The sequence below is a fragment of the Hemicordylus capensis genome, chromosome 2 (assembly GCF_027244095.1).
Source record: "Hemicordylus capensis ecotype Gifberg chromosome 2, rHemCap1.1.pri, whole genome shotgun sequence".
NCBI lineage: Eukaryota > Metazoa > Chordata > Lepidosauria > Squamata > Cordylidae > Hemicordylus > Hemicordylus capensis.
The window spans coordinates 182506034-182533444 of NC_069658.1; the positions used below are offsets into that span (position 1 = coordinate 182506034).

General features: G+C 46.6%; 1 protein-coding gene across 1 annotated transcript in view; it reads right to left on the reverse strand.

The window, feature by feature from the left end:
- Window positions 1-1892: 1892 nt before the first annotated feature.
- Window positions 1893-27411, reverse strand: part of SHFL (shiftless antiviral inhibitor of ribosomal frameshifting) — a 48680-nt gene continuing 23161 nt past the window's right edge. The window contains exons 3-9 of the mRNA XM_053299920.1: window positions 26311-26360; window positions 23535-23579; window positions 20912-20950; window positions 12556-12711; window positions 9815-9918; window positions 6921-7069; window positions 1893-5444 (exon numbers count right to left, since the gene is read on the reverse strand). Of these exons, the coding sequence (XP_053155895.1) occupies window positions 5230-5444; window positions 6921-7069; window positions 9815-9918; window positions 12556-12711; window positions 20912-20950; window positions 23535-23579; window positions 26311-26360 (758 nt within the window). The 3' untranslated portion in view covers window positions 1893-5229. The remainder of the gene's footprint in view (window positions 5445-6920; window positions 7070-9814; window positions 9919-12555; window positions 12712-20911; window positions 20951-23534; window positions 23580-26310; window positions 26361-27411) is intronic.

The following is a 27411-nucleotide window of genomic DNA, read 5'->3' on the forward strand; positions in this document are numbered from 1 at the left end:
GGGCAACCCTAGAGAAGTCCCGGTTTTAGGTCTCTACCAAGTGAGCCAATGGCAGCTGCAACCAGACCTCCCCCAATGATTTTAATAGGCAGCAGAGTTCATGAGGAAGGCAGCACTCTCTTAAATACACCGGGACAAGCTGTTTAGGACTTTATAGGTAATAACCAGCATTTTGTATTTTGCCCAGAAACTAATTAGCAGTCAGTGTCTTTCTTTTAAAATAGGAGTAATGTGGTCTCTATGGGTGGCCCCAGAGACCAACCTGGCTGCCGCATTCTGCACCAGTTGCAGTTTTTGAACTACATACAAAGGCAGCCCAACATTGAGCGTACTGCAGTAGTCAAGCCTGCATGTTACCAGCATATGCACCACTGTTTTAAGGTCGTTTCTCTCAAGAAATGGACATAGCTGGTGTATCAGCCAAAGCTGATAAAAAGCACTCCTGGACACTCCCCAACCTGAGATATCAGGGAGAGGTTTGGGTCCAGAAGTATTCCCAAGCTATATCCCTGATCTTTCAGGGGGAATGTAACCCCATCCAGAATGGGTGGATCTAAAACACTTCCTAAGTCCCAGCCTCCCACAATGAGTACCTCCATCTTATTTAGATTCATAGGAAGCTGCCATATAATGAGTCAGACCATAGGTCCATCTAGCTCAGTCTTGTCTTCACAGACTGGAAGTGGCTTCACCAAGGTTGCAGGCAGGAATCTCTCTCAGCCTTATCTTGGAGATGCCAGGGAGGGAACTGGGAACCTTCTGCTCTTCCCAGAGTGGCTCCATCCCCTGAGGGGAATATCTTGCAGTGCTCACACACCAAGTCTCCCATTCAGATGCAACCAGGGCAGACCCTGCTTAGCTAAGGGGACAAGTCATGCTTGCTACCATAAGACCAGCTCTCCTCTCAACTTCAGTTTGTTCATTGTTCATTGTACACAAACAGGGGCCGTGGGTACTGCTCCTTCCCTGGGTTGGCTGCTGGGGCTGTAGGCACATAGCTCCATTGAGTCGCCCGATCCCAAGCATAGTGGCCAAGAGACTAAGCTATGGCACAGGAAGTCCTAGGTTCAAGGCTTGCTTCTACCATGAACTCTGCCAAGAAGAGGCAGCCTTAAACAAGCACTTACCTTAGCCTGGACCCCACCTCCACAATAATACTCGCTGAACAGTGCTACTGCTGGTTCTCTGGCAGAATTACTGTATACGCAGCCCCAGCTCCTGCACATTTGGGCCAAGGCTACTATTCTCTACCATCGCGGGTGGACTGCTGCAATGATGGAAGCTTAGAAACATGACTATTAAAAATATGACCTGCTGCCACTGACTAATGCCCTGACTAGAGGCTGTAGAAAGACACCAGGGCGGTCAGTTTTGAACCAGGATTACCAGCTGCGAGCCTCCCAGCATTCTGGTCCCTCAGCAAGCCAGGGAGATGAGGCTCTGTGAGTCAAGGGCACTCTCTAGGCTGCAGCCTGGATTCTGTCAGCTGACCCCCCAGTCAGGAAATGGTCAGCTGAGCCCACAAGCCAAGGAGGAGGCACCAACAATCCCTACACACAGGTCCACACTCCAGTCTGAGCAATTCATCACACTGGGTAACTAAGCAGACTGCCCTGCCGCCTGACCCCAGACCATCTACCACCACACCTTCTGTTTCTGGACCTCGGTTCTACACATACCATGCTGTAGACTCCCCACACTACGGCCTGTGGCGTTGATGGCCTGAGAGTTCAGTCAAAACCTGTGCACTTCTACCAGAGAGTTCTCCCCCAGCATGGACGAGCCTGCTAATCAATATTACGCAGGTTGCTGGTGGCCCTCTGAGTGACAGAAATGGTAGACAACATTTTCAGACAATGTCAGTATCAGACAACATTTTGTTGGAAACACAATCAGTTTAAAATTTTATTTATTTATTTATTTATTTATTTATTTATTTATTTATTTATTTTTAACACCAGGGAAAGAAAGGAGAGCACCTGGTTGGTTATCATATACATTCACATCCAACAGAAAATACATGCTCATAGAGACAGAAAAAGAACAATGAAAATCTGAAAGCTGTATAACTGGAGACCAAGGTTTAAGCCATCACACATGCTCACAACCGGAGCTTCTAGAGCTCAGTGCTGATATTGCACAGCTGCTGCAAAGGGTACCTTGGAAAACAGCACACAACAAGCTCATGCTCAGGAGTAACAGAGCACTGGTAGTGGTTGTAACGAGATCCCTCTACTTTCCCTGCCTCTGATTTTTGGTCCCAAGAACTGATTTTTGGTCCCTGCCTCTGATTTTTGGTCCCAAGGCAACTGGAGGTCTGTGAACCAAGCCAGGCCTGTGAATCACCACTAGCTGGCCCTTCTCCCCCACTTCTAACCTATGCTCTTGTTGGAGTCTTTTATCTCTTGCTGAGCTAGCTTTAAGGGACGACACTGCCCCCACCACCACCACCACCAAAAAAACCACAGGTTGTGTTTTTCACATTCTTCCTGCAGCCTCCATGAAAAAAATATATCATCTTACTCTGAGGCCTTTCAATCTCAAATACCTATGGCAGGAACAAAACTAAAATGAGGAGGAGAAAGCAGCTTGGTCCACTCACCCCTGTGCTTTGCTGGTTATCATAAAGGATGGTCTCTGTGTGTATCTATCTCATATTGATATGAACAAACGCCCTATGGCAAACCCCCTTTTAGAATTTGGGGTCTCCTCTCTGAGAACCCAGAGAGCCAAGTTGAAGTCTGTGAGTGTGTTTTTGCAAGAGACAACTAGGATGTGAGCTTTTGATTTTGCTTAACTACAGTAGTCAAATGGAATTGCTTATTTCTGCTCATGGTTTGAAATTTGTTTTTGAGCTATGCTTGTCAAGGATAAAGCATAGACCTGTGCATAACTGCTGAGAGCAATCATATATTAAACGCTGAGAATCATATTTAGAAACCACAGGTTTAGATAAAGAAATGCCTATGTGTTTATGAGGAGCATCTTAGATAACAAAATGCTGACTCTTTCACATGCTATCTCTCTCAGAATGGCATTTTCTTCGGATTAACAATTTCGCTCTGGACTGACAGGCACTAACTCTGTCTCTAGCTGACCAGGCCGGGTCAAGCTGCCTCAGGAATGTTCCCCATCCAAATTAGCATCAAACTCTCTCTGATTGGCTCCTTACCCTGATAAGGGTGAGGAGAACCATGGGAAGCTGATTGTTTATGTCAAGGATGCTGAGAGATCATTAAGGGGGTCGATCTGAGATAGGACAACAGCCTTGAGGAGGGGTATAAAAGAACACACCCCTGCCACACAAAGGCAGAGGGAAGGCAAGGCATGGTCTTACTTCTTTGGAAGAGGCCATGTAACCCCTCATCAGAGGACAGGAGAGCCAAGCCTGGGAAGAAGGAACAGAGCAATGTAGAGCTAGCATGGGAAGGGAAGCAGCTGGAAGTCTGCCCTGAATAAGGGAGAGACATTCTCTGCCCCTTGGGTTGAGATGTGAAGTCTGCCTGTGCTTCCTAGCCATTCCTGGGCTGTTCACCTAAGTTGCCTGGAAAGCTTCCCGCCCTCCCGGCGTTTTTCCTCAAGGCCTCCTGAGTCTACAAATGACTGACCCGGTAAATTGCTTATCTACCAATGTCTTCCTTCAGCGCTCCAGACTAACTCATCCTTGTAATCCCTCTTTCCCCACTGCTAGATCTCTTCTTTTGCGGCTGGGCAGGGAGTTCTCTCTCTGCTAACTCTCCTTGCCATCCATTTCCTTCTTTCCCTCGCCCCTCTCCCTCCCCTTGCTTTCGGCTCAGCTTAACTACATCAGAACTAGCATCCAATCTCTTTCTCTCCTTTCAGCCTTTCTGGCTCAGTCACTGAAACAACAAGCTGGACATTTGCTTTCCCCCTCCTTTCAGGCTTGAAGCTTCGCCAGTAGCCAGCAAGAAGAAATGTTTTCATTGTGCTAGGGAACAAACTAGAGATAACTGATATTGCTAGGCTTTGTCCAGCTGCATTAAAGAAGGAAAGGGGTGAATCTTAAAAACTGCTTGTATTTAGATTGCCTGCGAAAGTGGGACAGAATGCCTTTTTCCTGCCAGAGCTGGGCTGTGAGATTGTTTTGAGATTTAGCTAAGCAACCGGATGATAAGATGCCTCTCACACAGAAACTGAATTCCTTAGCTGCTTGTTTTTAGTGGGGCTGAAGTGAATTTAGCAGCTCTGCATTCTGGCCAGGGAGAATGATTTTAAAGATGCTTTTAATTGCTAATTGAAAACACCGCACTACAAATTGCTGGGGAAATGGAATAAATAAGTATTTTGCTTGCACGCTTATTGCTCACATGTAATCATTAGCCTCAATAAAGCCCATTAAAACTCACAGTTGTGGGTGGGTGGGTGGGTGGGTGGGTGTGGTGTCTTCTCTTCCCCCTTCTCCCCACTCCAAATTCCACGTGATCTCAGAAGCCGAACCGGAAGAGTAGTCTTGTGGACTGCTAAGATGGGAGTGGCATAGTAGCCTATCTGCTCCTTATCTTATCAATATATCCCGTATCTCATATATCCCATAAAAACCAGCAAAAAGCTACCCTTCTGGGTAAGAAAAAGCAGAAAAGCTGAGTTAGAATTAGAGGACCATGTGTGCTTGTTGCAGGGCAGCTTTCTACTGGGTTTAACTCCAGAAGACTCAAGAAGCACAGGTGGATTTGCCCACTACGGGTTAAGCCAATGGGCAGCAATGGTAAGTATGCAGGAAAGCTGGTTGGACCTAAAGGGTACATCTACACTGCAGGTAGATATTGGTTTTATATGTAGTTTCCCCAAAAGAATCCTGGAAACTGTGCTTTGGTGCCGATGCTGTGAATTCGCGGCTAGAGACCCCAATGGCCCTTCACAGCACTACAGTTCCCAGGGTTCTCTGAGAGAGAATGACTATGGAACCAGTTGAAGTGAAACACAGACATGTGAGGGGTGGGGAAGATGAGCTCCCCCTAGCAGAAACCAATGATAAACAAAAGCAGGAAAGGGCATATAAAGAGAGAAAGTGCAAAGCCCGGCAGAAGCCCAGAAAGGGTCAGTAAGTGGGCCCTGGCATGAAGAACCATCAATCACAGACATGATCACAGCTGGCAGGCCTGGAGCCTGGAGCAATATCAAGCAAGGCTCCCTCTGCCCCAGCCTCCTCCACCGATTGGTCCCCTGGCATCCTCCTCTAGCGAGTGGCCTCCTCCAGGTGTCCAGAGGTTAATTGCTGCCCTCGCCATTGTCCTCTTCATCCTGTTCCTGAAGGTCTTCCAGGATGAGGGAATCGATGTCACAGATTAAGCTGCCTTGACTTAGGCAGGTGGCCACGGTAGAGCCGGTACTGTCGTGCTCTTCACTGGGGTGGATCACTTTAGGCAAGCCATTCCTGTGCCGGCTTTGGGGATGCACACAATGAGTTCCGGGCACGTGGGGCTCTGTACAAGAGGGCAGACGCAAGAGAAGGCTGGCAAATGCACTCACCACCCAGAGCCCCAGTGATGGTGGCCTGTTGAGTTGGAACTCACACATGAGTTTGCCCCATCCACACATTGATCCATCTGCCTGCACCCCCTGCTTCCCACTCCTCTGGCAGTGAGGCTCTTCTGTTTCATTTCTCCTGTGCATGAATCAAGCTACTGATGCTGGGTCAGGGCTAGTGCCATGGGAGCAGTAAGAAGAAAGCCTCTCCCACACGCCAGAGAAAGATTCCTATGCACTGAGCCTTATTTCTCTTAAGACAGCAACAGGGCACACATTTTGCAAAAGAGCTTTATCTCCAAGCCAAAAAATGTGCCCAGACCTTTGCTACAATGATCTAGACCAGCGTGCTTTGCAAGGTCCAGGAGCTAGTGACAACTCCCAATGGCCCTCAATGCAGTTCCCTGGTGAATTGTTTATCAGGCCTGTGTGAAATTTTGGCCAAAGCCCAACACGCCACACAACCCCTCTAGCACCGTGTGGGGCCAGTTTTTCCCAATGGTGCACTTTTCCCAGTGTCTGTGGGGCTTCCTTTGAGAGAAACAGAGCCTTCTTGAATTTCATGGCCATTTTGTCAGGTGCACATGGAGGGTACTGTCTATGCACACCTTCCAAAGTGGTGCTGGTGTACAACCGGGCTCTGTTTCTCTTAAAGGGGTGTTCCTGGCATTAAGAAAAGCACAACATTGCACAGGATGATGGGAAATGGCTCTCACATCTATCTATCTGTCTGTCTGTCTATCGATCTATCTGATTTTTATACCTTCTCACACCCTGGAGGTTCCTGGAGGTGAAAAAATGGCAAAAAGGTTTTAAAATGGCAGAAAGCGGAGCAAAAAAGGAACGTACTGTGCTCTCTCCAGCTGTGCAGCAATGCCCCACAAACCCCCAAGTTTGGCCAGTTTTCCACAGAAAATCATGGAAAAATCTTTAAAACACACACACAATAGAGCCACAAAATGGCTCCTTTTGTCCAATGGTGGTCGGAAGTTACCTCAGAGGTAATTTCCAGCTACCTAAAAACCATGGATATGCAGTTCTTAACCCTTTCTGGACCTGCGTATGCCAAGGTTAGATATCAATTGCCGCCTGCAGTTGTCAGGACTGAGTGTGCCGAGGTCCACCTATAATCACTAAAGGCCAGGCTAAAAAGATATGTTTTTAGGACTCTTTTAAAGGCTGCTAAAACTCTTAAGCCTCTAATGTTCACAAGGAGTGCACATTGACGGTTTCTGCTACTTCAGACTCAATGAAGACCAAATCAATTGCTTAAAAAACTTTCTACTTCCATTTCTGCAAACTGTAAAGCGCATTGGCCCAGCACCTCTAAAGACTGCACTCCTCCTTCCGCCAGCTTAGCCCAAGTGTTTCAGTACACACACCGGCCACTGCACCTAGAAGAGACCCACAATGCACTTCACATTCAGTCTCACCTCTTCGGTTGTAGCAATCCTCTGCAAAGCAGGAATGCTGATGTTTGCTCCGCGGCCCTGGGGTCTTGCGTGGTGGGATGATGAAGGATGGTAGTACAGGGGTTTGGCAATTGTAGCAGGGAGATGGGGTCCCCATCTGGGCAAACCCCCTGCAAGAAGGAGATGGAAAGAATCTTTAGCAACACCTGGATTACCTGGTTGTTTTCTTGTGCTAGGTGGCTGCTGGTGTTGGGGCAGCAACAATGGTGGTTCAGGGTCAAGGCTGGTAGTCCTGGCAGCAGCAGGAGAGAACACCCTGCCCCATAAGTCCTCATATGTCCCAACCTGGCCCTTAAGATGTTCTTTGGAGGCCCTCCTCCAGGTGCCCCTGACAAACAAGAGGAGGCGGGTGGCTGCCGGGGAGAGGGCCTTTTCGGTGGTTGCACCCCGTTTATGGAATAGCCTCCCCAGTGAGGTCCGGCTGACTTCATCACTTTGTTCTTTTAGACGCCAGGTAAAGACATTTTTGCTCACTCAGGCTGTTTAAATTTTAAATTCTGATTTTAATTGATTTATTATTTATTTGATTTCTATACCACCCTTCCAAAAATGGCTCAGGGCGGTTTACACAGAGAAATAACAAACAAATAAGAGGGATCCCCAAAGGGCTCACAATCTAAAAAGAAACTTAAGATAGACACCAGCAACAGTCACTGGAGGCACTGTGCTGGGGGTGGATTTTTGATTTTTAAAATGTCTTTTAAATCATTTTGTATTGCATTTTGTATTTTCTCCCCCACCCTTAATGTGTTGTGTGTCTCATGTTTTAATGTTGTGTTTTCAGCCGCCCAGAAAACAATTTGTTATGGGGCAGCTAACAAATAAAGTTTATTGATTATTTATTATTAGCTGCTGTTTGGCTGACTCAACTGTCCGAGAGGCTCCCCCTGCTGCCGCCGCCACTTCTTCTTCAGGCTCAGCTGCTGTGCTTTGATGGCAAGAAGGAGACAGCTGTCTACTTCAGGCCCATATACTCCTTCCTTCCTTCCTTCCTTCCTTCCTTCCTTCCTTCCTTCCTTCCTTCCTTGTCTAACCATTGCCCAAGAAGAGGAGGAGATGGAGGCAAGCTACCCAGTTGCCTCCCTTTCTTCCACAAAAAGGTGAGAAAGAGCCAGGAAGGGACTGGAAATGGAGTAGGTGGCAAAGGTGAGCAACTTCTGGTTCTCCAGCATCAACTTCTCTACTGCATGTCTTCATTGTCTATGACTGGCACACTACCAAAGCTGGGGGTACGACAGTAGCAGGAAAAAAACAGAATATGCAGCTTTGGTTCAGGAACCAAACCCCCACCGATAACATTGTTCCCTATAGGAAAATAGGTTCCAAGTTAAGATGTTTCCGCTTAAGACACAATTTTCAGGAACCGGTTGTGTCATAAGTCTGAGAACTCCCTGTACTCTATTAAACATTTTATTTGCATTATATTGTACAGCTCTCTCAGGAAGACTATTACACCACAGAGAAAATTACCACAACAGGGAGGATTCAATCTAGCTGATAATATCAGCATAAGAACATAAGAACAGCCCTGCTGGATCAGGCCCAAGGCCGATCTAGTCCAGCATCCTGTTTTGCACAGTGGCCCACCAGATGCTGCTGGAAGCCACAGGCAGAAGTTGAGGGCATGCCCTCCCTCCAGCTGTTATTCCCCTGCAATTGGTACTCAGAGGCATCCTGTCTTTGAGGCTGGAGGTGGCCTATAGCGATCTATAGCATTCTACCACAATTGTGTGTTCAGGACAGGATACCATTTTGGACTGCAGAGTTCATGTCTGTGGAGAAAAAATGTCTGCAGATAGAAAATTGATACAATTGGAGGAGGACAGATGAGAACCCTTCTCCCTGAAATGCAAGTCTCCCATGAGCAGTGAGTTTTGAGGTGGGGGAGAATTCAAATGCAAATTCTCCACCTGTCATGGGAAATAGTAAATTTCAGCACCTCTGTACCAAATTATTTAGCTGTATGTATAGATTTGCCCTTCACCAGCAATGTCCATCTTTGAATTCCAGAGACAATAACTCCTGAACCAGAGCAAGAGGCAGAACTTTATTATTGGTTAGCTGTTTGGTTGATTTAAAATATTTCTACTTCACTCCTCCAGTGCAATACTGCTCAAGGCGACTCACAAAATTAGTAAAACAAACAATACAAAAACAAAATAAAATTAATAACACTAATAGAAATTAACTAAAAATAAGAATCCATTGAAACCAAATTTAAAAGCTGGAAGTTAAAAAGTTAAAAACCTGCCAGATATGAGCTACTGATAAAAAATTTTAAATGCCTCTCTAAAAAGATGAATCTTCACCTGTTTTTTGAAGACCCCAAGGGTGGGAGCGAGGTGAAACTCCTGGGACGGTGCTCCAAAACCGAGGGGCCACAATAAAAAAGCACCTATCCCTAGCCCCCACCAACAGGATCTCCATTTGTGGCAGGGCCTGAGATGCTGGATGGAAGGTCCTGGCAAATTCATATGGGTAGATGCAATCCAACAGATACCCATTTCCTTTACCCTGATCCACTAGATCAGGGTTTCTCAACCTCGGGTCCCCAGATGTTGATGGACTTCAACTCCCATAATCCCCAACCAAAGGCCATTGGGGCTAGGGATTATGGGAGTTGAGGTCCGGTAACATCTGGGGACCCAAGGTTGAGAATCCCTGCACTGGATTTTTTCTTCCAAACTGAGGTTGGAACCTAAAACTACCAGTTTCCCAAGTCTCAGTTCAGTACATTTATCAAAGACAGGACTCCAAGATTTTCAAGGTCCCGTTTGGTGTGCATTACGATGGCAAAAGTAAACCCAGATGATTCACTCCCTTCCTTACCAGGGCACACCTTCCTTGCTTCTCACCTGAAGCTGCGCTGACATGTGGGGCAGTGGAACTCTGCAAAGCCCCACATTTTGTCATACGGCACTGGGTCATAGCGGCACCTACACATGCGGCAACGGGACACCTGTGGACAGCACCAGAGGAGAAGATGGACAGGCTCTGATTCCATTTGCATAGGACCAAAACAACCGTTCCGAAGGGTGGGGGGGAGACATTGCTTTTTTCAGATGGGTGTGTGTGTGTGTGTGTGTGTGTGTGTGTGTGTGTGTCAGTGTCAGTGTCACAGTAAGCACTATCTTAGAAGAGACCTTTCCTCTTGGGTCAGAGTGAAGGGAGAATGCCTCTTCTAAGATGGCCTCTCCCATCTGCAGCTTTTGTTAAGTTGTTACACATCAAATAATTAACATATTTAAAAGGGGGTGCCTTTTTAGCTGATGTAAAAATGTTTTAATCTATTAACCCAGGTTTTGGTGATTGACTCAGAATCTGTATAAAGGTTACTTTGAGCATCGCGAATAGAAGAGATGATAGTACGTTGCTTCATCTGTTTTAATCGCGGAGCCAGAAGTTTACTAGATTTTTCTCCTCTTTCCCAATATCTTTGCTTAGTACCATTCAAAAGAAACTCAGTTTCTACAGAATAAAGCTTATTTAGTTCATATTTAGCTGTGAGTAAACTTCTGTATAACTCCGGAGAGGGGTGCATTACGTAAGTAGTTAATAGTTCTTTAACCCCATTTCCCAAAAGTGCAAATTGAGCTTTTCACTGTTTCTTTTTAAATGAGGAATAGGCTATAAGTTGGCCTTGCATAAACGCTTTGAAACTGACTTCTCTTTATCCTCTTTACAAGTAACATACTTAGAACAGAAACAGGGCTCCCTGGGTCAAATAAAGATTTTATTAAATAACTCTAGCTGTGAATACCATGAAGGTCGTTGACATGATCACTGGGGCTGGGGTGGGCTGGGAACTAAGGCAGGATTGTACCTCCCTCCCCACACATGTTCTTTGCCTTTTCGGGGTGCTGCTGCTTGCACACCCACGCAACCAGTGAGGCAGCTGTCGCCCAATGTGTAATCAAGAGGAGGAAGTCCTCCCGCATGGGCAGCGGAGAGGCAGCCTGCTAATATGCAGCAGGGCCCCTCTCCCTGGCCATGCTGCAGTCAGCTCTATGGCCACCACTTGTGGCGGCTGTTTTCAGAGCCCTGGCAGTGCACACAACTGGGCAATGAGGTGAGAGGTGTGCATGCACCCTCCTACCTCACTTTTAGCCCGGGTATCAAACCTGGGCTACCCAGCGGAGGAGTGCCAGGCTCAGGAGTGATCCCAGCGCTTCTCATAGGGACATAGGAAACTGCCATATACCGAGTCAGACCATTGGTCTATCTAGCTCAGTATTGTCTTCACAGACTGGCAGCGGCTTCTCCGAGGTTGCAGGCAGGCATCTCTCTCAGTCCTATTTTGGAGATGCTAGGGAGGGAACTTGGAACCTAGATGCTCTTCCCAGAGCGGCTCCATCCCGTGAGGGGAATAATCTCTTACAGTGCTCACACTTCTAGTCTCCCATTCAGATGCAACCAGGGCAGACCCTGCTTAGCTATGGGGACAAGTCATGCTTGCTACCACCAGACCAGCTCTCCTCCCAGCTCTCAGGACCAGCCCTACCCAAGCTAGCACTGCCTACCCAGCAGTGTAGTTGCCAGAGTTCACTTTCAAGGTGCCGCGCCCCCCCCCCTGGTGTCAGGGAGCTGTCAAGCCCGAGCTTGGTGATTATAACCCAGGGGTTCCCAACCTGTGGTACTCCCGATGTGGCTGAACTGCAACTCCCATCACCCCCAGCTACTACCGGTATGTATTGTGGCTGGGGATGATGGGAGTTGCAGTGCAGCCACATCCGGTGTTGGGAAACCCCTGACGAACCAATTCATTGGTTAAAGTTTGCAGCCTTCGTTCTGCAGAACTACCCGGCAGCTACCCCGGCCACAGCGCTCACTTGGCCTCTGCATGTGCGGTGGCCATTTGAGGGGCCAGCATGGTGTTGCTGACTATGCAGATCCCCCCAGACCACCGCATGCGCGGAGGCCAAGTGGATGCCGTAGCCGGGGCAGCCACCATGTGGGATGCTGAGCAGGGCACCGCTGCTTGGAGGTGCTGGCAGTATAGCTGGTAATGACTTACTGCCCGCCTCTCACTGGTCCCTCTCATGGCCCGCCCCCCAGTGCTGCCCTCACCAGCCACCTCCAATGGGAAGAATGAGAGCGGCAAGGAGCCTACAGCCACACTACCCTGAAAGCCACTGATCTCATCTGATTTAGGAAATTAAGCAGAGTCGGGCCTGGTTAGTACTTGGATGGGAGAGAGGCAAGGATAACAAGGGCTAATATTCTAAGATACCCATCTCTCTTATTTTTATTATCATTATTTTATTTTTTACATTTACATCTTCCTCCAAGGAGCCCAGAGCGGTGTACTACATACTTGAGTTTCTCCTCACAGCAACCCTGTGAAGTAGGTTAGGCTGAGAGAGAAGTGACTGGCCCAGAGTCGCCCAGCTAGTCTCATGGCTGAATGGGGATTTGAACTCGGGTCTCCCCGGTCCTAGTCCTTAGGATAAGTTACCTCAAAGGGTCAAACCTCTGGTGGATAATTAAAACCACTTCTCTCTCTCTTTCTTTCTCTCTCTCTCTCTCTCTCTCACTGTGTCTCTCTCTCTCTCACACACACACACACACACACACACACACACACATCCCTACACACCTGTTTTCTCTTTGGAACTCGACGCCACCACATATTATCACAGGACTGGCAGGAAAACTGGCGGTTGGTAGGGGGGATGAGATTCTTCTGAGCATTGTTAAACATGCGCAGGTTTTCTTCTGTCAACTGTAGAACCTTCATCTGCTGAGCAACCTCCTGGTGAAGAACAAATTACGTGGTTGTGACACCGTGTGAGATCTCTAGGCACCCCACCCCCATGTTTCATGGTCTCCATCCAAAATATTTAAAAATCCAGAATGTCCTCCACCACCACCACTGAAACACATTGTCTCCTTCATGCCTTCCAAAGTTGGGCAAGAAGATGGCATATGGAAAGGAAGGCATCATAGAATTTCATAGAATGCTAGATATGGAAGGGACCTGGAGGTCTTCTAGTGAGTCCAACCCTCTGAACACAGCCCCTGTCTTCTCATTCCTAGTGAATGAGCCTGGATGAGTGTTGGCCATGATGGAGGCAGAAGCTGAGCTGGTTTGGGAGACACTTCCCATGGAAGAGCCCATTTGAAGGATAAGATTAATAGTTTTCAGGAGGAAATAAAAGTCTGTTCCAAAGGCTCTGATGCTGGGCAGACATTGGGAGAAAGCAACAGACTTTTCTACCAGGTAGTATACCAAGAAGTAGTCTAGATGTTTTGCTCCACTTTCTTTTCACCTTGCTTATCTTATTCTAAAAAAGACTTTCCTTTGTTTCACCATAATTCATCTAGAAGGGTCATGACTAAAAGGACAGGAACCTGCTGGAGGCTGGGTGCTCTGCAACCCAGGAGGTGGTGTTCCTATTCTTATTCTTCTCATGCACACTGAAACATTCTGGATTTGGGGCAGACATTGCTGTAGTTCCCCAAGGAATAAAGGCCAAGATGGCTGAGGCCTCAGTGCAGTTGGGGTCAGAGAGCTCCGATGCCCAGGAGAGGACAAACGCAAGCTGAGTCTGTGTTCCATTCTATCTAGTACTGTAATCCTTTATGTTTTGTGTTTGAGAAGTTTGTCCCAGTGGGGATCCTGTAGAGTGTGTGTCGGGGTGGAGTCAGAAAGGAAAAGGGAGGGAGAGGAGGAGGAGAAAATTGAGTTGTTTCTGAATAAACTCTTAAATTAAATCTATATAAGATTATTTTGTGTTTGTGAGAGAAGCAGCTATAAAACAGTCTGCTCATGCTGGACTGGGGAGCTGTGAGGTTCTTTAGCTGCCACAAGGTAGATGCAACAGTGTGGACTTATTTGCACAAGACCTGCAGCAGGCTGTGAGATCCATGTTTAATATGGGTTCAGCCCCACATACTGATGTGCATTTCCAGACTTCTTAAATCAGTTACTCCATAATAGGGGTGTGCATTTCGGGTTTTCGGTGATTCAGCTTGGGACCCGAGCCAAATCACCCTTGTTCTGTTCTGTGCCCGAATTTTGCTGACCCGAATCACCCCCGATTCGTTTCGGATTCGGATTTAATCCGAATCCGAATCCGAATCGATTTGGATCAGCAAAAAGGACCCTGAGGCCAAAAGAGCGGGTTGGGGTGGTAGTGCCTAATGGGTGTAGGCTACCACCCCAATTTCAGGGGGATTGGACAAAGGGCTGATTTTTTGCTATTTTTTGAAGTTTTTGTGTCTTTGGGGCAGATTGGGAGCAGAAAGTGTATCTGCCCCAAAAGAGTGGGGAGGGGTGGTAGTGCCTAATGGGTATAGGCTACCACCCCAATTTCAGGGGGATGGGACAGAGGGTTGATTTTTTGTGAATTTCTGAAGTTTTTGTGTCTTTGGGGCAGATGGGGGGCAGAAAGTGGATCTGCCCCAAAAGAGTGGGGTGGGGTGGTGGTGCCTAATGGGTGTAGGCTGCCACCCCAATTTCAGGGGGATGGGACAAAGGGCTGATTTTTTGTGAATTTCTGAAGTTTTTGTGTCTTTGGGGCAGATGGGGGGCAGAAAGTAGATCTGCCCCAAAAGAGTGGGGTGGGGTGGTATTGCCTAATGGGTGTAGGCTGCCACCCCAATTTCAGGGGGATGGGACAAAGGGCTGATTTTTTGTGAATTTTTGAGGTTTATCTTCATAAGGTGCATCAGATTGATTCATTCATTCATCAAGCATCATACTACTCTCAACTCTAAATGACCCCACACTCTCACTTTTTCACACTCTCCTTTATTACTATGACGAGTATGGGAATGAATCAATCTAGCACTCTGCACCCATGAAAAACCTCAGAAATTCACAAAAAATCAGTGAATTGCACCTGTCCTGTCCTTTCCCGGGCCCCACGCGACCACACCACACGACATCACACAACAACACCACACACCACGAAGAGGTCTCTGCAACAAAGCAAGCTAGAATTGGCAGGCTTTTTCGGATTGCATCCCAATGCATACTGCAGATACTGGGCAGAAAGACTGTGTGCAATCACATGATACAACATTACCACTAGTTTAGAGTCTAGACTAGTAATATGCCTTTATTCCCCTGTGTGTGTGCACTGTGCGGGTGTGCTCACTCACTCTGCAAGAGGGTTAGGGCTGAAAGGGTTGTGTCGCCTCAGGTTGCAATGTGTGCTCTCTCTGTCTGCGTGAGACAGACATTTGTGTGAGGGCTGCACCAGCATCAAGCTCATCATTGGCGACACAGCTTTTTGAGGGGAGGGGAGGGGGTGCATGTGTGTGTGTGTGTGCCACTTCAGGCACAGCAGTAGTACTACTCCCATTGTGGCCAGAAAAAGCAGGCAGCAGCAGAGCAGACCATCTCACTCAGCAGCGGCGGCGACAACCTATAGCTCAGTAGACCAAGGCAAACCACATTTTTGGATTTGAAAAGAGGAGAGCAGGAAGATTAAGAAAGAACATCACCTGACCAGCAAGCCAAAATCAGAAATAAGCACATCACATTGAGAAACGCAGCAGACAGAGGTTTTTTAGATTTCAGCTTCAATGCAATTGTTCATGGGAGGAATCAATGACAGCTTTAGAGGGCAAGCAAAGGCTAGCAATTAGCAGCAAGCCCTCTCAGTGACAGTGTGTGTGCCCCCCTCACCAGGAGGCACAGGCCCATTGCACAGAGCCACTACTCTCCCCCAGGGATGTCCCTTCCAATCCTGACTGTGCCCCCCACACACGCACACGCAGCAGCCTGTCTCTGAGGTTGTGGATGGATGGTGCGCTGCCCTATGGCCCAGCCTTCAGCACTGGGCAAGTGGGTGCTCCCAGCATCGGGGGGGGGGGGCACCACAGATTTCTTCTGCAGAGACAGCGACTACAGCTCCCATTGTCCCTAGTCTTGATGGTGGCCAGCCATCGAGACAGTGGGAAATGGGAGTTGTAGTCTCTCTCTGCCACATCTGTGGTAACCCCTCCCTCATGCTGGGAGCACTCACCTGACAGTCCACCATCCCAGGCTGACAGTGCAGTGGTGCCTGTGTATGCATGCGTGTCTGGATGTGCCAGCAGCACTAAGGGGCATGTTTTAGTGGCAGGGTGGGCTTAGAGGGATGGACTGTGACACATCTTCTGGCCGGGATGAACTGCCGTGGCGTGGGAGGCGCTGCATAGGGGGGGTGACGCGAGTCACTCGCCCTCCACGGCCAGTTCGGGGTAGCCCAGCAGGGGGAGGTTGGCCTTCAAGAAGACGAGCTGCTCGACCAACTCAGCATCCAGGCGTGAGCGCAGAGGAGTCACCACGTCCCCGGCCATGGAGAACAACCTCTCGCTCGAGACGCTGGTTGGCGGGCAAGAGAGAAACTGGACAGCAACGGTCGCCAAGTCCGGCCAGACTTTGTGACGCGTTGCCCTTCTCCAGGAGAATAGCAGTGGGCAAAGCCAGGCTCAGCCTGGCGGTCTGAGTACACAAGTCGTTTGTAGCAGAATAGAACGGCTCTAGTACTAAGACCAGCGCGCGGATCACCAGCCAGTCATCATAGAGAGACTTGCACAGATCCAAGCAACCACGCGTCCCCAGGCTGTTGAGTGCTCCCTCTTGCTCATGCATGCGCCGGAGCAAGAGAAAAGTGGAGTTCCACCGGGTAGGAACATCCTGGGGGATTTGGTGTTCAGGCAGGCACAGCTCAATCTGTCTGGCCTTGAGCTGGCGCCTTGCCTTTTCACTCTGGTGGAAGTGGCCCGCTACCTGGCAGCAACGCTCTACCAGGGCGGCCACGGGAGCAGCAGGATCCTGACCTAAACTACTGGAAGAGCCCCGAACACGCTGGTGCTCCTTGGCCTTCTTCGGCGCCTCCTTGAGGCCAAGCGCACCCTTCACTACGAGGTTCAAGGTGTGCACAGCGCAAGCGATGTTCACACCATAAACCCGCCTAGCAGCCTTGGTGATGTTGGCTGCATTGTCCGTCACCATGAAGCCTCGGCGGAGGGTTGGCTCCCCGGCCAGCCACGCCCCCACCTGCCGCTCCATGACGGCAGCCAACTCATCTGAAGTGTGGTCTGTGTCCATCGCCTCCACATGCAACACTGCCCAAGAAGGCGTGCATGCATGGGAGGAGCTGGATACAGCACCAGCAGCGCCAGATGTCCCCTCACCCCCATGCCCCCACCAATGGGCTGTCAGGGACATGAAGGCAGTGTGCAGCCCACTGCGGCTAGTCCAGATATCCGCAGTGAAATGCACACTGGTGTTTGGCCCAGCTGCACGCAGCTTGGCCAACACGGCCCCCCTGCACGCACGGTACAGGGAGGGGACCACCCTCCTGCTGAAAGTGGTCCTTGAGGGGATCTTGTACTCCGGAGAAAGCAGCTGGAGCAGACGCCGGAAGCCGACATTGTCGACAATGGAGAATGGCTGGTCATCAAGAGCGATCATCTCACCAATGGCCCGAGTCACGAGATGAGGCTTTGGACGATCAGACCACTTCCCAAGAGATTGCACCCACTGATGATCGGTCAGCTTTTCCTGCCTGTGGGCAGGAGCCGCTGGCCGCTTGCTGCTGCTGTCACTACTACTGCTTCTGCTACCAGGTGAGGCACCGGGCCTACTGCCAGTGCCAGCAGAGGTCTCCACACCTGGGTGCTGCCGACGCATGTGTGACCACAGCCCTGAGGTTGTGAAGTGCATAGGGTCCCTGCCTCTGCTGACCAGTGCCTTGCAGTGGGTGCACACAGCATGGGTGGGATCGCCAGGGCTAAGCTCAAAGTGATCCCAGACCACACTGCCAGACACCCCAGCGACATGAGGTCGCTTTGTTGGTGGAACTTTTGCTGGTTCCTTCTCGGGCATACCACCACCAATGCCCTCAGCGCTGGCATGGGAAGGCCCAGGGGCAGGAGAAGATCTTCCCTCCTCCTGAGCCCCCTCAGATGCCAGACTGAGCCCCCACCAACCCCCATAGTGACCGTTTGGGGGGTCCGCAAGGTGGATCTGGCTGGACTGCCAACCTCCTCCACCAGCACCACCTCCTCAGCTGCCACAGGAAGATCTTCTTCCCTGGCAATCTGAGAGGGCCCCCCCCCCCTAAATTCCGCCCGGCCGCAGGCCCTGGCATAGGGCCAGGCTGAATCGAGAAGAAGTCAAGCCTGCGCGCTGAAGCAGGGCCGGGGGGTGACTTGGGGAGTAGGCCCCTCTTGCCACCCCCTGCCACGACCAGCTGTAGGGAAGACAAGCCTCCCGCTTACTTGCGCCCTCCCTTTTCCTGCTGTCCTCCCAACCATTGCTTTTTAAAACTTTTTTTAAAAATTTAAAATGTGAAGAAAGGGTGTAATTGTCTCAGGGGGCAGGTATACTAGAGGGCCAGAAAAACAGTGGATGTGCTGCGGTGACTTTACAATGCCTCCTTGCTTAAGGCTTGTTGTTGGCACAAATGCTGTTGCTGCAAGATCTCAGTCAGAAGTTGCCGTGCAATGAATGTATCACGACACAGTCACAGAGGGACTGGGAGTTACTTGATGCGCGATACAACAGAATCAGGCTGTGCAACAAAAAAATATAAAAATTAAAATATTAGCTCAGCTGCTGTGCACAGGTGCAGGGCGTGGAGGAGTTATTTAAGGCTGGAGTCTTGCGCACACAGTGTGCAGTGCACTTAGTCAGTAGAAGTGAAAGTAAGTTTAGTTATATATCTTTCTCTGACTGTGGTCACTTTGAATGGACTGGAGAAGTTGTTGCAAGTAACTTGTTACTAATGTATCGAACGCACTCCACCCACAGGGGAAGTTACTCTCTCTGTGGTCTGAAAGTAACACACAGTTACAAAAATGTTTCAAAAAATTATCTCTGTGTCAATTTCACAGGCAAACAAGATGGAAAAGTAACTGTGGGCAGACTAGGCCCTTAACAAATATTTTTGCAAAAAACACGAAAGCAGCAACAGAAATATAAAGTTGCAGCACTACTAGGCCAGGCTACTCTTACAGTCTACTCTACAGTTGAACCTCCTAAAATAGCTAGCTACCGGGGAAGGCTACACACACAAACCCTAGTTATTTAAAACCCTATTTATTTAAAACACTATTTATTTAAAACCCAATCTTACAACTATCACAAAACTTATAGAGAAAAGTTAAAACCCCAAAAACCTTAAAATAGGGAAAAAATAATAAACCCCAAACACACAGTTAAAGGAACGGAAGACTACAGATTAGAATGCCGTGTGTGACGTGCGTGTGTCTGTGTGTGTCTGTTGTATGGTGTGTGCGTGTGTAAAATATAAATGGCTGGGCCAATCTCACTCAGGTGTAGGCTTCTCCAACGCCGGGTCTCTGGCGTCCACCTCTGAGGGTCTGGTCTGGTGGCTGGTCACACAGGTGGGCCTGGAGTGCAGGCAGGCAGGCAGGCAGGCAGGGACAGGCAGCAGTGACTCTCCGCAGGAAAAATTTGCCAAAGAAGTTTTTTGGCAAAAAATAGGGTGGGGGGATTTAAAAGGAGAAAAAAAAAACCCTCCTTTTCCACCAAGGGCTGCAGGCTGGCAATGCTTGCAGCCAGGCAGATGTTTAAAAAAAAATTCTAAAATCTATTCCTCTTCTCTTCCCAAAAAAGGATTAAAAAATGAGAAGAGGTTTGCTCTGCAAGGAAGAGGTTTCCTTTCCTTAAAAAAAAAATCTCCCCCTCTTCTAGCCCCAACAAGGATTAAAAAATGAGCAGAGGGTTTGCCTCTGCAAGGCAGAGGTTTCTTTTTTTAAAAAATCTCACCCTCTTTTAATCCAAAAAAGGATTTAAAATTGAGAAGAGGTTTGCCCCTGAAAGGAAGAGGTTTCCTTAAAAAAAAAATTCTCCCCCTCTTCTAGCCCCAACAAGGATTTAAAAATGAGCAGTGGTTTGCCTCTGCAAGGCAGAGGTTTCTTTAAAAAAAATTTTTCCCCTCTTCTCTCTTTATTTAAAAAATTGCTGAAATAAAGCAGAAAACCAACCAACAAGGCAGAGCACTGGCGTAACTGCAGAAAAACAGCACCCACAAAAATCCAAAATCAAAATGGAGGCAAGGCTGAGTAAGCAAGGCAGCAGAGCTCTCTCTTGTGTCTCTTCTCCCGAGCAAGGCAGCAGAAAGGAAGAAAATGGCTACTGGTGGCCCCTTAAATACCCTCCTGCAAAGCCCTCCAAAAATCACCCCCACCCTTGACCCTTCCTCCACCTCTACCTGGCCAATGGGAGAGTGTGATTTACTATCAAAACCTTATTTGGTCATTTTCCTCTGCAGGTAGGAACTTTTATTTTCAATGGAGGTGAATGGGAAGAAATTTTTGCATTGAAGTCAATGGAGAAAAAAAGGCGGGAAATTCAAAGAGCTGTCAGAATGAAAATGGAGGGGGAAGAAGAAGGCAATTCTGCTGCCACAAAATGGAGGCTGCTTGCATGCCCACGGAGGTCCGAATCACCCGAATTTTTTTCCCCCGAAATCGGGGTGATTTGGCTCGGGCACAGAAAATTTCGGGGGTCCTCGGGGGTGATTCGGCTCGGCGCCGAATCACCCGAAATTCATTGTTTCGGGCACAGAACGATCTGTGCCCGAAATGAAATGCACATCCCTACTCCATAATACTATCTTGTCATACAGTCAAATGGACATGACTGTACGCCCACTGGGAATGTGGGCCTTCTGATCTGGAATGCCCTCAAGTGAGCATTCTAGAGTTGTGCTTTGCTGTGTACAGCCCTTCCACAGGCCAAATGGGACACTGTCAATGCTTGTGGCTATAGGTATGCAATAAGGAGGTGGCAGTTATTCAAGATTAATTAACATGGTGCACAATATTCATTCTGTTAATATGGTGGCTTCTCACATGCCCTCTCTGACTGAATTTGTTTCCTGTTAAAAGAAGATACAGAATCGCAATTGAGACTAGCTGATCTGTGACGGATATCATCCCATGATTCCATCACTATAACAGCCCAAGCCGATTTTTATCCCCACCTTGATGTCCTCATCATTCTTAGGGTCGGTCTTCGGCTTCTGCAAAGGGGAGAAATAAAATTATGAGATTGATGCCATTCTTTTCATTTCCTCTTATCCTTAGCTATTTTTAGAACAGGCCTTGCAGGGCACTTTCCAGTTAGCCTCTCAACAGCAGCAAAATGCTACAGTTCAGGCAAATCGCTTTCAAAATGTAAACAGCAGGGGGAGCAGTCTTGCAAAAACTAACAACCCGGGGAAAAACAGCAACTTTTTACTGGATATACAATGTCATAGCACTATATCGCAGCAATTAAATTTGAAACAAGGCACTGGAAATATGAACGGCACCCTGCAGTCAGTGTAGGGACTGCGGTGTCACAACACAGGAAGTGTGGAAGCACATTTCAGAGATTCATTGTGACCCCGTTGCAGGCTGTAATCTGGAAAGCACCCTGGAGAATCAGCATAAGTCTTGCCTCACTAACAACTGTGAGAGTGTCAACAGGCATGTGGATAAATGTATTTATGAGATAAATGTATTTACGAGAACATCTTCTTCGTTGTGCATTTGGGCGGTCTGTCTGCATTTGCCACCGGCTCATCTGGTGGCTACTCAGGGACAGGCCTTCTCCATTGCTGCCCCGAGGCTTTGAAATGCGCTCCCTAGTGAAATAAGAGCCTCCCCATCTCTGACAACTTTTAAAAAGTCTTTAAAGGTGCATCTGTTCACCCAGGCTTTTAACTGATATTGTTTTTGATTGTTTTAGTGTTGTTTTTAGAATATTGTTTTAAAATTTTAAACTGTTTTAAATTTCTTGCTTTTAAATTTTCTGTTTTTGTTTTTAATTCGTGTTTTACTGTTTTTATTTGTTGTGAACTGCCCTGAGACCTTGGGTTAGGGCGGTATAAAAATATACTAAATAAATAAATAAATAAATAAATAAATAAATAAATAAATAAATGTGATCCTGCTGACAGAGTGTACTTGGACTTCCAGAAAGCTTTTGACAAAGTTCCCCATCAAAGGCTCTTGAGTAAAGTTAGCAGTCATGAGATAAGGGGGCAGGTTCCTTTGTGGATTGGTATCTAGCTGAAGGATAGGAAACAGAGGTTAGGAATAAATGGACAATTTTCACAGGGGAAGGAATTAAGGTCCCCCGGGGATCTGTACTGGAACCAGTGCTTTTTAATTTATTCAGAAATTATCTAGAAGTTGGATCAGTGAAGCAGCCAACTTTGCAGATGACACTAAACTATTTAGGGTAGTGAAATTCGCAACCGATTGTGAGGAGCTTCAAAAGGATCTCTCGAAAGTGGGGGAGTGGACAACCAACTGGCAAATGCTGTTCAATGTAAGTAAGTGTAAAGTGATGCATATTGGAACAAAAACAAACAAACAAACAAACAAACAAACCCAACTTCAGATATGGGGGTCTGATGATGTGGGTGACTGACCAGGAGAGAGATCTTGGAGTTGTGGTAGACAGTTCATTGAGTGTTGGCTCATTGAAAATGTGGCAGTTGTGAAAAAGGCAAATTCCATGCTAGGAATCATTAGGAAGGGGACTGAAAATAAAGCTGCTAATATTATACTGCTTTTATACAGATTTATGGTGTGGCCACATTTGGAGTACTGTGTACAGTTCTGGTCACCATATCTCAAAAATGACATGAAATGACATGAATTTCATTCCAAAATTTCATTCCTCTCATTCCAAAAATGAGAGGAAAAGCTTTAGAAGAAGGCAACCAAGATCAACTTCCTTATGAGACAAAGCTACAATATCTGGTGCTTTTTAGTTAGAAAAAAGGCAACTGAGGGGAGACATGATAGAGGTAGATAAAAACATGCATAGTGTGGAAAGAGATAAGTTTTTCTCCTTCTCTTGCCACTAGAACCAGGAGTCATCCCATGAAACCTATGGTCCAGAAATTTAGGACTGACAAAAGGAAATACTTTTTCACATAGTGCATAATTAATCAGTGGAACTCTGCCATGGGATGTAGTGATGGCCACCAGTTTAGATGGCTTTGAAAGGGGCTTAAATAAATTCATGGAGGACAGGTCAGAGGTAGGATGCCTCTGAATGGCAGTTGCAAGGAAGCAATGGCAGAAGAGGGGATGCCTTCATCTCTTGCCCAAGGACTTTCCAGAGGCATCTGATGGGGCACTATGTGAAACAGGATGTTGGACTATATGGGCCTTGGGCCTGATCCAGCAGGGCTGTTCTTATGTACCCCTGTTGTCACCACTCACCAACATATGGTGCTGGAGATAAGGTAGCACCACAAAGCACTTCAGAATTGCCCAGCAACCTCCTGACATGCTCTTCAACACAAAATGGCTGCAAATTTTGTTTTCATTGTTTTGTTGTAAACCACCCAGAGACTTGTGTTTGGGGCGGTATACAAATGTGTTAAATAAATAAATAATAAAAACAGTCAATTGCACACTTCCTGTTTCCACCTGAAACTGGCAAAGTGGTCCTTTTAGGCTTGCTAAAAGCACATCTGCCCTGCTTCCTTCCACTCAATGTTGAAAACATTTTTGTTATCAAGTGTAACTGAGTGTAAAGGGATTGTTAGGCAGGTATCATCTATCAAGTGTCTCATCACAAAATCCATCTTTTCCCTTCATCACCTTTTTCTTTTGTTCCTCTTCTTGCTTCAGTTTATCCACCACTCTCTAAAATAAGAGGAAAAGGATTAGAAGTGGCTGCTGGATAGCAGGAGAAGTGGAAGTGCTTCAATATGTGCCATATTGGATCCATCAAATAAGAAACACAAAATAGACAAAGCAACATCTTTTACTGGACTAAAATCTGCTGGTGTGAGAACATGAAAGCTTTTGAGTTACAATAAACTCTTCACTAGGAACCAGGAAGGCAGCTAATTTTTCAGTTAACAAACCATTCAAAATGTGTACGAGTGTGACTGTGCATGATTTGTTGTACTAGCAGTGGTGCTAGTTCACTTTTTATTTTTACAAAAGTAAGGAGCCACCAAGATTTCCTACCAGCCAAACTGAGGCATTTCTCAATACGTATGCCAGTGAAAACATCTGGGCATGCCAGTGAGAAGATGGATCTTGTTCTTACTGGTGTATTCTGGTTTGTTCCTCCATGTGCACTGCCTTCCTCTCAAGCTAAATTAATTGAGAGGTGCCAGCCAGGGCTCAAGTGACCTCAGCAACCAGTCCCCAGAGACTCAGTGTTGGGATCACATGCAGTAGCCTAAAGTAGAAACCAGGAACTGGCCCAGAATGCGGAGTGATATTGGGAAGACTCAGTAGATGAGTTTGGTTTAATGATTAGTGTATGATGACTCACTGTATTTGCATTATTTCATTTGTTTACATTTGTAGCCCACCCTGTTCTGAATGACTGAGATAGGGAACACTGAGAATGACTTGAGAATGACTGAGATAGGGAATCAGTTTTTTAAGAACTGATTAAAATGTCCTTGAAATTTTGGAGGGACATTGTGAGAAAATTGGTTCTTTATTGCTACTTCTACAGCATAATTCTGTTGGAAAGAATGGAATCTTTATGTCAGTCATCGACCAGACAAAAATACAATGCAATCGATAAGTAGTAACCTCCAGCAATCATAATTCTGCCAGTACTTTCTTACAAAACACAATTTACAATATAGCAATATATAGTACAATCAACACTCATGACTTTACCAATTGCTTCCTTACACAGCTTGCAATGTAGCAAAATTTTGCCACCTTGCTGGAAACAATATCACTGTCGGACATAAGGAGACACACATAAAAGACCGATGGCCTACCTGGGAATCTAGACAAAATAGGTGACAAAAGTGCTAACCGAATATCTCTATAAAACAAACAGTGAAGCAAAAAATGATCAGTCGTCTCAACTGCTCCTGACTGACATGGGTTAACTATTGAGAAAAAGGAATATCGAGATAGAAACCCTCTAAGAAAGCTGACGGCAGCACATTCAAGCGTGCCAAGGCAAATGCTATTTTCAATTTGGCAAGCTCAAGCTCATGTAACCATTCTGTTAAAGTAAGTGGAATGTTATAATTCAGAAGTGAATGTTTAAATCTCAGATAAATTTCTACCTTAAAAACTAACAGATTTATTGTAAAATTGCAGTGTTAGGCTTGATTAGCAAATTTGGTTCTATTCATTATGCCATAATCAGACCCTAGATTTTCCTCCCATTACAGAATTAGTGCAACAAAGCTAAAAAGACTGTTTTATCACCAACAGCTTCTGTTGAAAATAGTCACTATGCTTATCTCAAACATTTTAAACTTTCCATAGAAATCTCACAGATCTATGTTTGCATTTCATGCCCTTTTGGCCATACTGTTTACACTGGGTTTCCCCCCTCTATACCCACATGCATGCATGTATATATGTGAGGATAACAATTGGTGCATTTGACGGAACGGGCTCTAGTTCACAAAAGCTCAAGCCACAATAAATCCGTAAATCTTTACGATGCCACAAGACTGTTGCTTCTGCTGCAGCAGACTTATATGACTACTCCTCTGAAACAAGGCAAATCTTGTGAATATCCACGAATCCAGAGATACATTAGTGCATATTAACAAGTTAACTAAGAGTCAAACCAGCTATTCAGATATATACATCATTTGTGCTTGCATCTTTCCCCCCCCCTCAGAGTAACCATGAGGGAAGGGAACAGCCTGACCAGAATCAGGACTGCAGCACATGGAGAGGGGCATTTATCCACTTCTCCCCACACTCCCACCCCAAATCAGCTATATGCTGCAGGAGGGAAGCATCCATTGGCAGCTCCTCCTTCTGATTGGAGCTTCCAGTAGTTACTTTTATTTTAAAAGGAAAATAAATGAATACCACCATGGGGAAAGTTACATCAAACGTCACATAATAGGCTTGTTCACATGATCTTTAACTGGGTAGGATGAGCATTTTACCTAACTGCTGCAGCTGTGTGTGCCCCCGATTTTCCATTGTATGTGAGCAAAAACCAGGGTAGAGGCAGGGAGCATGATAGTCTGCAAAGCATCAGCTGGGTAGAATGGTTTTGATTCCTACCACGTTCAAACGCAGAGGATAGAATCTTGGTATTGTCCTACCCAACTGACGTTTCATAGACGATCACAGTTCTTGCCTCCTATCTAGGGTTTTTCTCACACACAACTGAAAATCAGGAGTGTCCACAGCTCCCAAAGCTGGGTAGGACAAGTATTAGCGGTTGTGTGAACAAACTTAGAGTATAATTTGGTCTAACCCACAGTCAAGCAAGTTTTGCCTAGTCTCATCTCTTTTGTCTCCTTCTGTTTCCTTTCTTGTGAATGCCCCTTATTATATTATGGGCCTCTGATTCCTAACTTGTCAATTGCCAATTTCCTAGCTTTCAGCATCTGCCTAAGATAAACAGACAGAGCATTACCAAAGCCACAGGGTCATCATCAAGGCTCTCCTCATCTTCTGAATCTGTATCTAAGGGAGAGAGAAAAATGTAATTATAGCAGACATACATGCTGTTATTATGGAGGAGGTCTCAAATGTTTGCAGCTAGGAAATTTAAATGCTTTGACCAGGAAATGTAAACAGTTCCTGGTCAGACAGGGGGTAGGAGGGAGAATGTACAAAGCAGTTCAAGCAGCATCAGTTCACATTAATTTTCATTCTTTATTCTAACTGCCAAAAGATGATGTCCACTCACAGTCTTAAGGCACCAAATTACATTCTTTCTACATTTTTTCCACACACCAATCTACTATGTTGCTTCTAATACTGTGTATCACAAGCAGAGAGCAGAAGCAAACAAGATGCCCGCACACAACACAGACACTTGTTTGTTGCAATGAAGAATTTTGGAGAGACCATCTCGGAGAGACCATATCACTCCTGTCTTAAAAGATCTGCACTGGCTGCCAATAAGTTTCCGGGCAAAATTCAAGGTCTTGGTTATAACCTATAAAGCCCTAAACAGCTTGGGCCCTGGGTATTTAAGAGAAAGGCTTCTTTGCTATGAACCATGCCACCCATTGAGATCATCTGGAGAGGTTCGTCTGCAGTTGCCACCGGCTGGTCTGGTGGCTACTCGGGGATGGGCCTTCTCCATTGCTGCCCTGAGGCTTTGGAACACACTTCCTGCTGAAATAAGAGCCTCCCCATCTCTTACAACTTTTTAAAAGGCAGTCAAGACACATTTGTTCACTCAGGCTTTTAATTAGATACTGTTTTAATAGTTTGATTATTTTTAATAGTTTTAACATTGTTTCAAGATTTAAATTGCTGTAATATTCTAGCCTTTTTACTTGTTGTTTTTATTGTTTTGTTGTAAACCGCCCAGAGACTTTTGTATACCATTTTGGGTGGTATAAAAATATGATAGATAGATAGATAGATAGATAGATAGATAGATAGATAGATAGATAGATAGATAGAATAATTTGCCATCGTTGAAAGTCATTACAGCCGGGAATGATGGGAGCTATCGCCCAAAATCTGAACCTCTGCTTTAAAGTGCTATATACATGCAAAG